This window comes from Artibeus jamaicensis, unplaced genomic scaffold (assembly GCF_021234435.1).
Source record: "Artibeus jamaicensis isolate MK-2021 breed Jamaican fruit bat unplaced genomic scaffold, CSHL_Jam_final contig_525, whole genome shotgun sequence".
NCBI classification, from domain to species: Eukaryota; Metazoa; Chordata; class Mammalia; order Chiroptera; family Phyllostomidae; genus Artibeus; species Artibeus jamaicensis.
Genome location: NW_026521874.1, coordinates 3,275,277 through 3,292,178, shown reverse-complemented (window position 1 = coordinate 3,292,178; position 16,902 = coordinate 3,275,277). Strand labels below are relative to the sequence as shown.

Genomic DNA, 16,902 nt, shown 5'->3' with positions numbered 1-16,902 from the left:
ACTGAAGCATGACACTTCTCCAAAAGACTACCTTCTCCAAAGGACCTTTCTAGGGACAGCTCATGAATTACAAGTTCTGTAGTCCCCGCCCTCCACCAGACTGATGTCCAAGTCAGTTTAGTGACAAAGTGGTTTCTGCCGTTTTATACTTTAGTTTATGCTGGAGAAGACTTCATAGGGACAATGAGCGAAGGGCATACCAAGAACTTGTTATAAGGCACTTTATTAAAATAAAAGTGCTTACATCCCTTTAAGGTATTAATCTATTTCCTGAATAACATGGAATATTTAACAAATACTGTACACCAATTATGTCCCTTATAATAGTAGGAAAACAGTATGAGTTTAATAAATCTGTTTACTCCTCCCAACTTCCTTTTACATTTTTTGTTTACTATGGAATTGCCAATAGCAGTTTCTTTCTTTAAAAAAAATTTTTTTGGTCAGTGTTTCCTAAAAGCAATCGCAAAATGCTACAGAAACCATAAAACAAATTCAAATAAGAATCCCAGGTAACTTAAATTAACACCAGTTTTGAGAAAAGCATTTTTATTATTATCATCACCACCCAGCTTCTTTGTGCCAGTATGTACCAAATGGCCAGATCTTCTAAAGAACATAAGTAACTTTCATGTTTCGAGAGATGAAAATAACTGTACAAGGTTAAGTACAAAAGTACACAAGACAGCGGACACGAAAAAAATCCATGTATGAGATTTTATCCCACCTGCAGCTTTTACACATTTTGAAAGTAGAATTCATCAACTAAAAAATATTGTCCTTCTATAGTCCTGTCAAGTTTAATGGAAGTGGGTTCAACCTAATTACAACACTAACACCAGTATCACTGATCTGATATTTACAAAAAAATCGTTATTTTTCAATAAATTAAAGTCAATGCAACACCCATGCAAGCTAGAATGCTAGCTGTTTGGTGAACAAGGACCTGACATCAGAACCAGAAGTGTAGAAAGTTCCAAACATTAAGTGTGATCTTTTTTTCAAACTGCATCCATTCCTCGCATCGATGACGTGAAACCCAACCCCATTCCTCTTTGTGTGTGGGTCTGAGACCTTGCCATTTCATACTGAGCATCTAGATTTCTGAATACTTCTTCCTGTTGCTTCAGAGTCTTGTAACTTTCTTCATCAACTGAGCTGCATCCAGCTTCATCTTCACTCTGAACAGCAAACAGAAAATATATTAAAATGAACTCAGACAGGAATGAAAAATGCTTCTCTCACTTCACAGTACTGGTAAATCACATTTTTAGGACCTCATAATTGAGGTCACATATTTGACCTCCATTAACCCATCTATCCACCCACCCACCCAGCATCCTATGGTCTTTGTAGGTACTGGGATGTAACAAAATACATCAGCTTCATTTCAGTGGGCACGATGAAGAACAGGAGAAAATGCCTGACAGTGTGTGAAGAGCCAGCTTAGTTTACTCCTTAGAGTCCTTCAATGAAAAACCAATTCCCTTACTAATGACCAATGTCTGAACAACTGTGGACCTTTCCAGGTTGTATGAAATCTAATACTGTTTGTGTTACTTGTATTCAGCAAAAACTCAATTTTCTACATGTTAAAAAAAGCTTCCTTGAAACTTTAAGAAAATCAAGGTCCTACTCCATCAGATTAACATTAAATGAGCAGTATTTTTATTAAAAAGCAAATCCATTAATTCCTTTTTAAAAATTTCATTTACAAACAGATTCTGATGACCCTGAACAGTGTTCATCTAAGGCAGGGGTGTCAAACTCATTTTCACTGGGGTCCTTTGGGTTGCCTTCAAAGGACTGAATGTAACTTTAGAACTGTGTACATGTAACTACTCCTTAACAGTGAAGCAAGAGCTCGGCGCTGCTGCCGCATAGAAACAAGGTGGAGAGCCGGATTCGGCCTGCAGGCCTTGCCCGCCACCTGTGACCTAAGGTCTAAACACACAGTAATAATCAACAAACCTGTTAGTTTAAGTAATTTGTGCTGTCAACTTAGTGATAATGTCAAAATAATTTAGTTAATTCTGTAAAATTAATCTGCAGAACATAAAACAGAAAGCAGAGTTGACACCACTGAAATATATCTGAAGTTGAGTGCCAGTGTTACCCTAAAAATTAAGTAGGAATTTTAATAGAAAGTGTATATACTTACCTTAATACCCATTAATTTCCTAAATTTGACGTTTTGGTCCTTATTTCCAAAATTCAGTTTTTCCCATATTTCAGCAGACTGGGATTTGTCCTGGAAAGATAAACACTGAACTTTCAGAATATGTACAGTTTAAGTATGTTTTACTAGGGTATTAAATCTTTCCATTATATATATAGAATAAAGCAAAAAGAAAAAACAATAGCATTTATACCTATCAATGAAGTTTATAATTAAGATTTCTATTATAGAGTAGTGAAGCAAAGAAACATAAGCCCATGATAATATATCTTATGAAAAAAGCTAGTCCTGGCTGGTGTAGCTCAGTGGATTGAGCACGGGCCTGCGAACCAAAAGATCGAGGTTCGATTCCCAGTCAGGGCACAGGCCTGGGTTGCAAGGCCAGCTCCCAGCAGGGGCCAGTTCCCAGCAGGGGATGCACAAGAAGCAACCGTACATTGATATTTCTCTCCCTCTCTCCTTCCCTTCCCTTCTAAAAATAAATAAACAAAAATTTAAAAATGTTTAAAAAAGAAAAAAGCTAAGGAGCCTTTTTTTGCTTAATAAACATATAGTATTACTACTGATTTGCTTTGAAAGCCTCATATTTTCTCAGTAATAAATAAGAACAGTGGCAAATTAAACCACCTCCATCAGGTTCTCAGAAGAAAAAGCCAAACTAATTTTTTTCCAACTCCAATTTGTTTTTTAAACCAACTGCTAATTAGGAATAAATGACAAAAGAGGGGAACAAAAGAACTTACCCCTTCTTTCTTGCCCTGCCAAAGCATTTTCCTTTTTTTCTCTTGCTCAGCGAATTTCATCGGATTCACGGCTGCGGGGTTGTAGTAACTAGGCACGGCGATCCCCGTCTCCGCCAGAGCTTTCGCTTGTAGGGCGGCCATCTGAGCGGCCATCGCTATCTGAGGGGTGACCTGCGTGCCTGATGCCAACAGGGCAGCCACATTGAGGACGGACCCTCCTGTAGCTGCAGCCGCTGAAGGAGGAGGAAAGTGTGAACTTTAAGACTAAAACAAGCCGCCTGGTTTACTTCACCGCAGGCTACTATTCACCAAATACCGTATAAGGTAATGACTGAACATTCGGTTGTAAAGCAAAAATGTTTACCAACACTTATTGAATGTATTCATTGATAGGCATATTTCTATATATGATCACTTATATGTACTAAAACTTCTTTTACTGCTTAAAGATAAAGAGAATTCTGTAAAGAGGTGTATTATTACAATGAAAATGAATTTTGCTGCTTGTAGCTAAACTTATCCAAAACTTAAAAATATTAAAACAGGTAACGGCGACCATTTAACAGATACTAAACAGAATGACTTCGAATCATGTATTTTCCTGCCAGTCCAGAATATAAGTTTTAAAAGTTGTTAAAAATTATTCCTGTAAAAGGCTGTTTGTGCAACTTTAGATTTTAAAGTACCACTATTAATGAAGAATTATCAAAAACCAAAAACCAACCAACCAACCCCCCGACCCACCTCCCAGCTTCCACTTCACTCGATCAAGAGGAAGCACGCTCTGACCACCTCCAGTCCCCCGTGGCCATGTTTAGGTCTACAAACTTGACTCTTAAACAGTGAGGCACACCACATACTCCAGGCCAGGCCACCATCTTTAATAAACTCCATTTCCGCAACCATAACCAGAAGACGTGTGTAGCAATGGGGAGCAAGGATGCTGGGTAGTTTTTTCCTATTACTTTTCTGAACCTGAAATGCCGCACCTTCAGAACAAAGAAAAAATTACCTGCAGCTATTTCTTGTTGTTTCTGTTTTTCAACCATTTCTTTTTCTCGCTGTTCTTGTAACTTCTTTGCTCTTTCCAACCTGTCAAAGACCATTTAGATAAATTTAAAACAATATAAAACCAATGTTTATCTTCACTAGTTTTTAGTTTCCAGAAATGGTTGAGAAAATAAAAATTATCCAATCTTTATCAGTGTCAGTTACAGAAATAAGGATAAAATAAATACTGGAAATAAGTCAGAGCATATTAAATAGTAAACAATGTTTACAGATTTACCAAATACTTCTGGAGGAGGCTGACATAGAATAAGGCCAATCAACATGCAGAGAATTTTTTCATTAAATATACTTTACTGAATAGCTTTCAAATAAATAATAAAAAAAAATTTTAAGCCAACCCCTTCCCACCCTGGCTGATGTGGCTCAGTGGACTGAGCACTGGCCTAGAAACCAAAGGGTTGTTTGTGGGTGCGATTCCCCGTCTAGGGCACATGCCTGGGTAGTGGGTGAGAGGCAACTACACATTGATGTTTCTCTCCCTCTTTCTCCCTCCCTAAAAGCAAATAAAATCTTCAAACAAACAAAGAAACCTAACTCCTTCCTGAATGAGTACACAAACTCAAACTGCCATTCCCTATAATCTAATAAATCGAGGGGGGGAGGGTGCAGCGGTGGTGCTCAATATTAGGAAATTTTTAGCACCTGAAAAAAATGTATCATGAGTAAAAGAACTGGCAACACGAAACACAAATTCATCCCAAAACAAAACCAAAACATACGCCGATTCACATTAAATTCACCAATGAACACACACTAAATACGCTGCCAAGTCAGTATCTACTTCCTTCCTACATGGCGAATCCTAAATATTTTCGTCCTGAGTTCCTGAAAGAGAAAGCCTTTTCTTTGAAGAATTCCTTGATCTACCAATTCAAAGTTAAACGCCACCCCCTTTTCCTTTTGACTGTGATAGAAAGAGGCAAGAACTGAGGGAAAGGGTTTTTTGTTTTGGGGAGTGGTAGTAAAAAAGTGGTAATAAAAATTGTATTGTTTTTAAGTAAACAACAACAAAAAAAAGCGAAAACTTTTAGACTACAATAAGCTTCAACTTTTTAATAAAATCCAAACTTAAAACATAATAAACTTGCAGTAAATAAGAATACATTTTATGGCTTAAAACCCACCAGCATATATCCCTGGCTAGTGTGGCTCAGTGGATTCAGTACTGGCCTGTGAACCAAAGGGTCACTGGTTCAATTCCCAGTCAGGGCACTGGCCTGGGTTGTATGTAGGCAGTGTCCCCAGTGTGGGGTGTGTGGGCAAGAGGCAACTACACACTGATGTTTCTATCTTCTCCCTCCCTGCACTTCTCTAGAAGTTAAGTAAAATCTTAAAAAACCAAAAAAACAGAATTAATGGGACCACTCTTTATAAATTAGTTCCAATATTGTGGTAATTTGTTTCCTAATTCTGTTATCTTAAGTTTCGGAGTGAAAACACACTTGACTATTATTGGTTGCACTTTTAGAATGGCCATTGCAAGTTTGGAATTAACACCATTCACTAAAGTGAATGGAACGAAGGAGGGGTGAGCTCACACCTTTGCTGCTGCTGCTGTTCAGGTGGAGTTTCTGCCAGGCTGGGTTCACAAGGCAGCAGCCCATCAGGTTACATTGTGATAACTGTATTTTTGTAATGGGGAAAAACAAAGTACAAACTCAATTTCATAACGAAAAAGTGCCAAAATCAAAAGACTATAGCTTTCAGAGCATGTGAAAACCTGCAAACAAGAACTGGGATTTTCCTTTCCTTTGAGACAAGGCAGTCCTTTGAAAGGTGCTGCAGACTGCAGCCAGAACCGGCGTGTGGCCCCGCAACCACCCATCTTTGAAATATGATAATATTTAAAACTACAATGGTGCTCCTATGCTCTCAGCAGTAAAATTTAAGAGATCAAATTGGCTTGTGATAAAAAAACCACAGACAGAATTCTACTTATTGTTTCAGAGATTCTTTTCTTGAGGAAGAAAAACAACAAGACAAAGCAGTGTTAGAGGCAAAATCAACAAAGTTCTTAAATCAGATTTTAGTTGTTTTCTAAGTTTTAATTCCTAGTCTAGAACTGAGAACTCGAGCCAGTTAATCACAAAGGGAAATAGGAACTGCGCAGACATGCAATCTTTCCACAATTGTGCAATAAGCTAAGAATTAAATCACTTACTTAGTTCTAGATCACAAAGGGGCAACAGCGTTCATGGCTAGATTTAACTATTTCAATTATCTTCTGACTGCAAGCATTCATTTCGTCCACACAACTGAGAACCTACTTCAAGTTCAAAGGAGGGCGAGGGGGATACAAGTGTCCACAGAGAGCACACACCTCCGAGCTAAGGCTTCCTGTGCGTCCATTGCTGTGTTTCTGCCTCTGAAGGGAGGTGGACTAGGAGTGCCACTTAAACTTCTGCTAAATCTTCTTGGTTTTTCAATTCTCTTCTTTCTATCTCTGTAAGAAATCATATTTTACATGTCTCATTATAGCCAAGCAATAACAATTTTGCTGAATCAAAGTCCATTATGTCTACATGGCTTAACAAAAATTCCTGCCTGCCCCTGTCCTACACTGTCTACAGACATCCCAAATTCCCCGTGTATGTGACTGGTTTCCTGCAAGTCCATTTAACCATCCCTGCCACACACGGACACTCAGGTCAATGCCAATCTTGCTATTTCACCCAACGTTGCAAAGACTACCCTTGTACATTTCCATATAAATTCCTGGTAGTGAGACAGGGAGGTTAAATGTTCCTAGTATTTTAATCTACAATGAATGAATGAGTTTGTAGATGTTTTTAAAAATACAAAGCATGAATCACTATAACAAAGAATTAGAAAAATAAAACACGAAAAGCAGGTATGGATCAGAATAAAAAGTATCAATAGTCAAAACTAGAAAAGCCATAAATAATGGCCTGAATTGCCAAAATGGCAATAAAAAAAAAACAAAACACCTTTCTGACAACAAACTCACAACTACCAACAACTGAACCTATACTTAAAAAAACACAAACAAAAAAACCCCACTAGAACAGGAACAAAATCAGAGAATTGAGATCACATGCAGGGTTATCAGCTAAGGTGGGGGTGGGACAGCAGGGGATGAAAAAAAAGGTACAGGGATTAAGTAGCATAAATGGTAGGTATGAGATAGACAGGGGGAGGTTAAGAATAGTATAGAAAATGGAGAAGCGAAAGAACTTATGACCCATGGACATGAACTAGGGTAGGGGGGAATGCGGGTGGGACAAGGGGTACAGGGTGGAGGGAAAGGAGGGAAAATTGAACAAATGTAATACTATAATCAGTGAAATATATATTAAAAATCTTTTCCATTATTTTAATTAGCATCCATGACCACAGATAAAGTATACTATAATAATCACATTAATAAAGAGAACATATTCTCTATTAAGAATTTAAAATCCTCCCATGCTCATTATTGTCCTGTCTCAACAAATTAAAGCCTTCTCTTAATCAAGACAGATTTGAATTAAGATCATCTTAAAAAAAAAATTTTTTTAATTGGGGTTATACCAGTTAATAACATTATATAAGTCTCAGGCCACCTTTTGGGTATTTGAGGCAGTTCACATACTGACGACCGCATTCCGACACATCTGGAACCGGGTCTGAGTTTTAGCATTTATAGTAACTATGATGTTGGGCTTCTGGGCAAGTTAACTCAACCTCTCAAATTCTAATGGGTCTAGTTACAAAACAGTTGTTTTGAGAACCGGATGAACTAACATGTGCAAAGAACTATGCCATAACATTTAGCACATGGTAGGGATGCAATAAATGCAAGCTACTGTAATAAACGTGATGAATTCAGTGTACAAGTAACAATTTTAAATGCAACTATTCACACCTTCACCTCACAAGCAATCTGACCAAACCTGGCTGTGTAATACTGCATTACAGAACGTAATTCTGTAAATCAATTCTGACCCACAATTTATTCTGACAGAAGAAAAACAGCCTATGAAGGGCCTATATGATTTAACCAAGATGGTGAACACCCACCGACTTCTACTCCTTGTCCTACTCCTGCTTCTACTCCTATGCCTGTGTCTTGACCTTGAGCGTGAGCGAGACCGGATGCGACGTTTTCTTTCCCTGCTTCTCGATCGTGATTTCTTCCTCTCTCTGCTTCTGGACCGTGACTTCTTCCGCTCCCTACTCCGGGACCGTGACTTCTTCCGCTCCCTGCTTCTACTGCGATGACGCCTGAAATCAAAGCCCACGAGTTTGTTGTGAGAGATGCATTTCTCCCATCATAGACATTATCAACTGGGTACCTGTAGTGTATGCAGTCAAGATAGGCAATAAACTAATACTGGATTGTGTACAGAAAAGATAGCTTAAGGTTTTAAATGGAAAGAATTATAACAAAAAAGTTGACTGCATTTTTTGATGTCTCTTAGCAAACATAGTAAAACAATACTATTAAAAATGCAGTGTATCCTACCCCAATTTAAGAGTAATAGTTGAAAATCTACTATTTACAAAATATAAGACTATAATCATGTTACCGAACTACTGCAAATTTTGACCTAATTTACATATCCCTTACAGAAATCTCCAAACATGTTAAATACTGGCTTCTTAAAACAAAAAAAAAAAAATCCCACAAATTTGAGACATGACTCAGTTTCTCAAAAATCTGTCTCTACAAGTAGTCATAAACTAAAGGGGGAGAATAGTGGGGGAGGGGGTGTGCAGGGTGGAAGGGAATGAGGGGGAATAGAACAACTGTAATGGCATAATCAATAAAATATATTTATAAAAAAAGAAAAAAAATCTGTCTCTATACCACAAGACGAAACCTAGATTAGAATTTAACAGCAAATAAATCCTTCATCAGCAATTATATGGATAGTTATATTGCCTTAAATTACATAAACATAATTGAATATCCTTTCTTTCATTGAAAAAGCTTGGACATCAGCAAGCAGAAAAATACATCATATTAGCAAAAACAAACAAACAATACTCTTAAGATTTTGAGGGTAGTGCCCATTAAATGAGCAGCTTTATGTGACTTAGGAGCTCTTTAGAAGACATACACACCAAACTAGTTACCTTTCTCGAGATCTAGATCTTGAGTGGCTTCTGCCTCTTGACGACCTCCTTTCTTTGCGTTTGTGTCTGTCCTCACCGTTTTCAGATGAATTTAGTCGCTCTCTTCCTTTATCAGAAGAATGTTCTTTGTCATTATGTTCCTCAGACTTGTGTTTCTTGGCGGTTTTATCTTTGGACTCATGTCTTCTTGCCTGTTTTAAGAAGAAGTTGGTTCTTTCAGGAAAATAGTGCAACAAAGAGAGTTAGTATGGGCATCAATAGACAGAAATGTTGTGATGCAACATTAGTAACCTTAGGAGCGTGTGGCGAATTTAAAAACTGCTCTAGTTTCGTATCATCCACACGTTGCAGTTATAGATGACTGGCTGTGCTTTCTCTTTATAAAGCCCTCAAATGTAGTTTTCTCCCCCAAATATTTTCAATACCACTATTAATACAATTTTCAACGTTATGAATAGGAACTCCTAAAGTCTCTTGTATCTAAAATAAGAGAAGTATACACATACAAAACATTTTTAGTTTTTCCAACAAGCCTTTTAGATGAACAGACCCAATATATACATCAACTTCTAAGTCCAGAATCCTATTAATTGAAGTTTAAGTAACTAACAATAACGAAGATAATAAGGACACAAAGTAATGCACCAGAAAATGCATTTCAAATTAAGTAGCTAAGTAAATTAACTTGACTAAATAATAGTCAAGTTTCTGCAATTCCAAATTACATTATGCAGAATTGAAGTGTCCTTTGTATAGCTATACTCCCACATCCCCTCTCTAAAAGACGTCTCTTGATTCTTCTCCCAATGTCTAAACTGTGAGGCAATCACTTTTCATTATGCAATATCCCAACAGACTTGGAGTTCTATTACATTTCACGTACCTAGCACAGAAAATAGCAACTATATGTTTTGACTTTTATGCACTCAGACTAGGTGTACCATAATTAATCCCTACACCATTACACAATACAGATGTCTCCCCTAGTCTGAAAGATAACAACCCAAAGCTTTTATTTTCCCAACACATGCATTCAGAGACTGAGCTAAAATTGTATGATCAAGTCTCCACCCTACATTCACATATTTAGATTAAGTGCAACACACGGGATTCCTCATGTTAAAATTTGTCAAATCCATCTTGTAGCTAAACCTTAAAATCTCGGACATCTCAGAATCAGTTTTAAAGCTGGAAGGAAACTCAGACCCTCTAATCCTTTTTACTTTATACATAACTAAACTTAGCCTTAGAAGTCACAGAGCTACACAGCTGCAGAGCTGACCCCAGGCCCGTGTTGGTCTGATGCTCATGCCAGTGCTTTTCCACAGTAGGACACGTATTTCATGGTTCCCAAAATAGGCCATAAGATAGTTCTTTACAGTCAACATTAATTTCTCTTAGAAACAAAAAACTTGGCCAAACATTTTATAACATGCACGATGACTTATCTAAAATGATCGTAGTAATTTATTATTTTACAGAAAAATAAAGAGACCTGGAGTCACAGCTAAATTTTAGTTTCATTGCCAATTCTCTATGACATGAGTTATAAAAAAGCATTTCCTTGATTTTGCCATATAGTGGCAAACTGAAAAGGTTTTAAGTGGTTAAACTTTCAAAGGTTTTAGTTTATTTCAAACCAGTTTTTCAAAAGTAACATTACTATTAATTAAAAAAAAAACCATTAAAACCCTTAACTGATTTAAGATATACTTAAGGGAAATAGGAGTTTGAATGACTAATAGTTACCTTATCATGAAGTAGGCTTATTATTTTGCTATCTGAGTCTGCAGCGTCTTCAGTTCAGTCTCTTCGCGCATTAGCACGCTGAGTATGATTTATTATAGAAATGTTATCATGTGAGCTAAACAAAATAGTCATTTTCACAAAAACTCTCCTAAATTAAAAATTTAACAGAGCTTCCATTAGGGGAAGAGGTGAAGTCCCTGCCCGTTTGTTTTAGGACCCTTGCCCAGCCCCCACAGGACTCTGCCCTTTCGGCAGCTCCTTCTGCGCCTGTCCGCTCCGTCTTCTCAGCTGGGTGAGTTTGGGCGAGTCAACTCCTCTGTAATACAGCTGCTGCCTTTCCCTCTCTTCCGGCTTTGTGGTCGCCGCCACCTCTCTAGCTACCTCTGACACTTTTATTTCAAAATTAAGAACCACTGTTAAGAGAAATACAACTAGTCTACTAATGAAAAAAGGATTCTTAGTGTCTCCACAAAGAAAAAGCAGCCCACAGACATCTACACTGCTGTTCAGAAATCCTACGTGGTCGTCAGGCATAAGGAGACTCGGGACCTCAGATTAATGGAAGCTCTGTGTGACAGGCCTAAAAAACCACTTATATTCTTCATATGAAATTTTTATTGTGAATATTCTCACAACATAGTAAAATTAAGTTTTTGAATGAACTTTTCATACAAACAACTATCTTCTTCAAAAAATGATGAATCGAAATCATGCTTATTTTATAGCCCAATTAACCTTTTAAATCTCAAGTTCTGGTACTTACCTGAACAATATCACATATTCACACACAAACATTTCTACCAGATACTTTACAAATATTTTAAACTGCCTATTCACTACAAAGTGTTAATTACCTCTTTGCTTCTGCTCCGGCTCCTGTGTTTTCTTCCTTCATTATCTGTCAAGACATACAAAAACGCACCATAAACATAGACGAACACCTCAAACACCAATGTCAATACTTGTAACAGTCTGCATTACATGTGATGTAAGTTGTCAAAAGAATGTTGTAGTATAGGAAAAATTTCCATTCAAAATTACTTATGATAATACTGTAGTTTCAAATATATGTATATAAAAAAATTACATTTGAACCATAGTGTAGATGATTTGTGGACACAAAGAATAAAGAACTAGCTCGAGCCTTAAAACTTTTCAACTCATTACTATTCAATTTTCCACTGAACAGCCTCATTAAATAGCAATACATTAAAAAAATAGTAATAATAACCACACCCCAAACACCACACTGCCTATACATTGGTCTAATTTTTTAAAATACCAAACCTCTTGCTTCAGAAATACTCTAACATTAAGTTAAAACAAGGCTAGGCCCCGGCTGGTATGGGTCAGTGGATTGAGTGCCAGCTGAGTCCCCAACTGGGGGCACGAGGCAACCCATCAATCTCTCTCTCATACATCAATGTTTGTCTCTCCTTCTCCCTACTTTCTTCTTTCTCTAAAAATAAATACAGTTGTAAAGAAAAAAAAAAGATTAAAAATGTTTTTAATAATTTACATCAAAGGATGTTTAATAAGTCCAGAATAATACACCACTGTCCACACTGCAGGATTTGGCAAAGTAGGTTTACAGTTGTTCATACGGAAAAATATGTAATACAAGAACTGTTTCATGTACTCACAACTGTAAACCTCCTTTTGTCCAGCCCTGTGTGTCTTTCAATATATTGTATCAATGTTGAAAGAATAAAATTGAAGTATTTTATACATCTTAGAGTTTAACAGTTACTATGACACAAATTTAAATGTACTTTAACTTGTTGCTTTCAACAAGTAATTTCTACATTGGAACATTTATATTTCTCCTAACTGAAAAACTCTCCATGAAATTACCAATGGACTTTCATTATCCATTACTAAACTGGGGAGAACACACATATTATTAGTAAACAGTTCATGTCTTATACATGTTTGCATGAATTATAGCAAATGCTGGTAGTGTGCATTACCCAACAATTCATACCTGACTTTCGTTTTCTTTCCCTTGACCTTGACCGTGATCTTGAATAATGATGTTTTGAAGCTCTAGGAGAAACAGATACATCTGGCTGCTCTTTTTTCTTATCTCTATCTGGGGATGTCTTTTCGGGGGCTAGTCCATCACGTTCTGTATCACTAGCCTAAAAGTTTCAAGAAAAATGATTGGAGAGTCTTAATTACATTGAAAATATTACCAATTTCTTAAAAAACAGGGTGGGAAGGAAAAATAGCCATCCTAGGATTTTAAAAAATAAACAGGTTAATCAATAAACCAGAATGGTTTATTTCCAGATAGCTCAATATGCTTTGTACCTGATAAATAGGCCTGAATAAACCCAAATGACTAACCCAATACCAAAGACATATGGAACTAGACAAATGTATCTTTATTTTTTAAATTATTATTTTAAAACTTTCAAAGCAAGGGGCTAAGAGGGGAAAAAAGGGACTCAAAGTCCAGTAAACATTTCAAGCAGAAAAAAGTCCATTTTAAATTTGTGAATTCAAGTAGCCAACCTCACCAACACTTTTTAAAAGGCAAAAGATTTATACGATCTGAAGAGAAACCAGAGTATCATCATCACTTTTTAAACGAGCCATTAAAGGTGAAAGAGACTCATGGTCCAGCCAGGGAGCTCAGTTAGTTAGATCCCTGTCAGGGCAGCCACGAATGTGTAAGTTGGAACAAACAAATCAATGCCCCTTTCTAGAAGTCAATTAAAAAAAGTTAAACTCATGACTGTAAAATCTTAAAACAGCTTTTGAAAAAAGTAACAGGAAATTAACTCACCAATCCAAAAGCCCAATCTTAATTTCACCAATGGTCTTTAATGAACACAGCCCTTTGCTGCAAAATAAGGTCTGTGTCTCCTTGCATATGCTCTGGGCTATGGAAACATTAAGTTGTTTCTGCTTTAAAGCAGTTTGTAAGTTATCACAATATACACTTTAAAAAAAATTAAAAGTCAAACCAAGTGTACACACTGTTCCCCAGAGGCCTGATTTCCCCCCAAGGGCAGGCTCCTCCACCTAAACTTCACTGCCCTGTTTTCCAGGTCACAGAAGGCAATCTCTCGGGCCTTGCTCACTGCCTCTTGCGTACTCAGCACAGAATGTTTGATAAGAAATGAGTTCTAGCTACTAGTTTTCCATTAAAAAATATATCTGTGACTCTGCTTAACTGTGTGGTCCAAATTACAAAAAACTTGAGTATCGCAAAGGAGGAAATTGATTTAAGTGAGTCATGGAATAGTTCCTATGTCTGGGCAATTGATTCCTTAGGACAGATGCTGGCTAAATAGGGTCCTTGAGCTGAGAATACATTTTACATTTTTAAAAGGGTTGTCAAAGTGAGTGGACAAGCAAGTCCACCAACAAGGACCATGAGAGACTCTACCTGGTCCACAATACCTAAAATATTTGACCCTGCTGTTCAGAGAAGGTGGCTGAAATGGATAAATGGGGAGTCATACATAGGAAAGGGTGCATTATTTCAACTACTTACTGACTATAAAAATGTGCCAAACTCCACACTAGACTCCAGGAATAAAATGGTAAATTAAATGGGAAGGATTTATAGGCTAGATGGGATTAGAGACATAAATTATGTGTTAACAATGGTACACCTACCGCCCAAACATTAAGCAGAAGAAGGAGGTAACTAAATACTGGAGAGGCTCATTCAAGCACACTCCCCCCACCTGCCGTTTTCTATGTATGAGTGATTTCTGGAATCATAAATTTTTGCGCTGAAAGGCTTCATTTCTTAGAATTGTGTTTAACTTTTTCATTTTATAGATGAGATCCAGCTACATTAGCTGACTCACCTAAGATGGTACTCTTCACCATCTATTAATAAGTGATGCTGTAACCAACAATTGAGGGTGATCCTTCTTTTCACAACATAGGTTCTTTTATTTTTGTTCTTATTATTCTTAAAGGCTATTTCAGCTGTATCTATGATGCACTAAGGGTTGGCAAAGCTTACCCTTCGCGCAAACTTGAAGCCCTGCTCTCGCCTCTCGCAGTGCATGCCGCACCAGGAGAGCATTTCAGAACCACCAGCACATCTATTCACTTTTATAGAGACCACAGCTAGTACTGAAAATAACCTTTGCATGGAAAAACCAACATGTAGCCAGGCATTAAGTTTAGTCAGTGGCTTACTTCCCTGGTATATGCTTAGCATCACCGAAGAATGGCGACAGGGAAGTCAAATGCCCTGGGCTCAAGGGAAGCTACCCTGCCCTAGAGTCACACCTAACAGCCACCCTCATCTGTAAAACCACACCAGACGAGAACCACTCTATCACTCAACATATATGAACGACAGGTGACCACGTGGCTCACACAAAACTTTTGTATCCCCCCATCAACTGCATATTAATGTTTCTCTAAAAATTTCTAAGCATCACTTTGATTTAGAAAGGTCCTCTCTATAAAGACCTTAAATGCCTGCTGAAACTACCGTGCACACCAGCATTTGCTCAACTGGAAGGCCACCACTGTTTCTTAAAATGTGTATCTGGTTTAAAACCCTAAAATGCTCAAGACATAGACTACAAATCTTTTTCCAGTGCAGAGAAGGTAGCTGGATTTAATACTAGGCCACCCCCCCCCCGGAATTGTGTCTTTTTATTAAGGAGGAACTGCAGAAACCAATGTTTGAGTTGCCTTTAAAAATTTGAGTGCAAGTGAAAAATACTTTTTTTTTTACTTTTAAAATATATTTAAAGCTCAGAACACTAAACAAAGGAAAACATTAAACCGATTAGTTGCATAAATACCAAATAGTATGCCAGCTGTTTGAAACCTTCTTTAAAGAAAGCAGATCCTAAATTCAACCAATCCGTTATGGGGGTGCGGAGGACCATCCTTTGTGATTTCTATTACCCCCAAATATTAAAACACAGTGAACCAGCTATTTTTTCAATGTTTACCACTACGATTTGCTTTTGAAAATGTGAAATCTTTTTGGTTAGTAGGAAGGAAAGCAGAATGCCTGCATTTTTCTTTTAACAGGATTAAGTATCAATGAAGTAATCACAAAACAACGCAATTCATCAGATTTGGGCATGAGGTTTTGCCTAAAGCAGCCTTGTTGTTCATATCATTTAAGAACTGTAATTCTTACTTAAGTTAAGTGGGTCACCGAAAGCTTCCTACATTTAAGGGAAAAACGCCAAAAATAGGACTGGATTAAAGCTTCCACAAGACCTCAATTTTATTACATCACGAGCCGCTCCGGAAACGTAGCATCATTTGGTTGGTTCCAAATGCTTCTAATGAATTCTAATTTTTACTCCTTTTCACCAACACATTCCCCAGTACCCCACTAAGAGGTATTAATCGAAATTATGCAACTAGACTCATTTTATTGAACGTAAGCAAAGCCAAATTGGTACAAGAGTAAAACTGCTCTTTTCTTATCTCTTTCTTATCACATTCTATGCCTTGCAGACCCTTTTTTTTTTTTTTCGTCAATACTCTCCAAAAGACCCGGATCAGTTTTCTCTTCCCCACCGCAATCATATTCCCAAAACCTAACGTAACTCCACGTAAACCACTAACGAGAGGGAGTAACCTCAACTGAAGGCAGGTCTGTGGGCCGAAAGGTACAGAGCTGGGAAACAGAAGAGGAAAGTTCTGGAAATAAAAAGACACTCCTTGCAGCTCCCCACCCCCACCGACACCGCCTTGGTCCCCCTCCCTAGAGCAGGAAGCCATGATGGCGGGCGCAGAAGAAGGCCGCGACGCCATTTTGTCCACACCAGCGCGGAGAACAGCTCGAGGAGCCGTTCACGCAATCTTGGCGAGTAGCAAAAAATAAATAAAAAAATAAAAATACCCCTGGCCTCAAACTCAGATTCGGCACCTACCGCCATAGTCCAGAGTCCTGGCCGCTAGAGCGGCGCCTCTATTTGCGGCTCTCAACAGTACAGATCGCCCTGACGCTTCGCCACAGACTAAATGGCTCAGCTAAGAGACCCGGATGGCACAAAGGGGATGAGGCCAGGCACGTCGCACAGCTTGCTGGGAGGAAAGGGGCTTCTGTGAAGGCCTTCTATAGCAACGCGGTTC

At 37.9% G+C, this 16,902-nt stretch overlaps 1 protein-coding gene across 3 annotated transcripts; it reads right to left on the bottom strand.

Annotated features, from left to right (window-relative positions):
- Nucleotides 1-207: 207 nt before the first annotated feature.
- Nucleotides 208-16,864, bottom strand: RSRC2 (arginine and serine rich coiled-coil 2). Of its 3 annotated transcripts, none has more exons than XM_053669874.1 (10): nucleotides 16,701-16,864; nucleotides 12,806-12,962; nucleotides 11,676-11,719; nucleotides 9,073-9,285; nucleotides 8,014-8,217; nucleotides 6,314-6,436; nucleotides 3,935-4,014; nucleotides 2,923-3,155; nucleotides 2,162-2,251; nucleotides 208-1,181 (listed from the first exon to the last, which is right to left on the bottom strand). In XM_053669874.1, the coding sequence occupies exons 2-10, from the start codon at nucleotides 12,884-12,886 to the stop codon at nucleotides 1,002-1,004; spliced, it is 1,248 nt and encodes a 415-aa protein (XP_053525849.1). In that variant the 5' UTR covers nucleotides 12,887-12,962; nucleotides 16,701-16,864; the 3' UTR covers nucleotides 208-1,001. The 3 variants fall into 3 exon arrangements, with proteins under 3 accessions (XP_053525849.1, XP_037016826.1, XP_037016827.1); XM_037160931.2 differs by having other exon boundaries at nucleotides 9,073-9,263; XM_037160932.2 differs by lacking the exon at nucleotides 16,701-16,864 and adding an exon at nucleotides 10,822-10,899 and having other exon boundaries at nucleotides 12,806-12,854.
- Nucleotides 16,865-16,902: the final 38 nt, after the last annotated feature.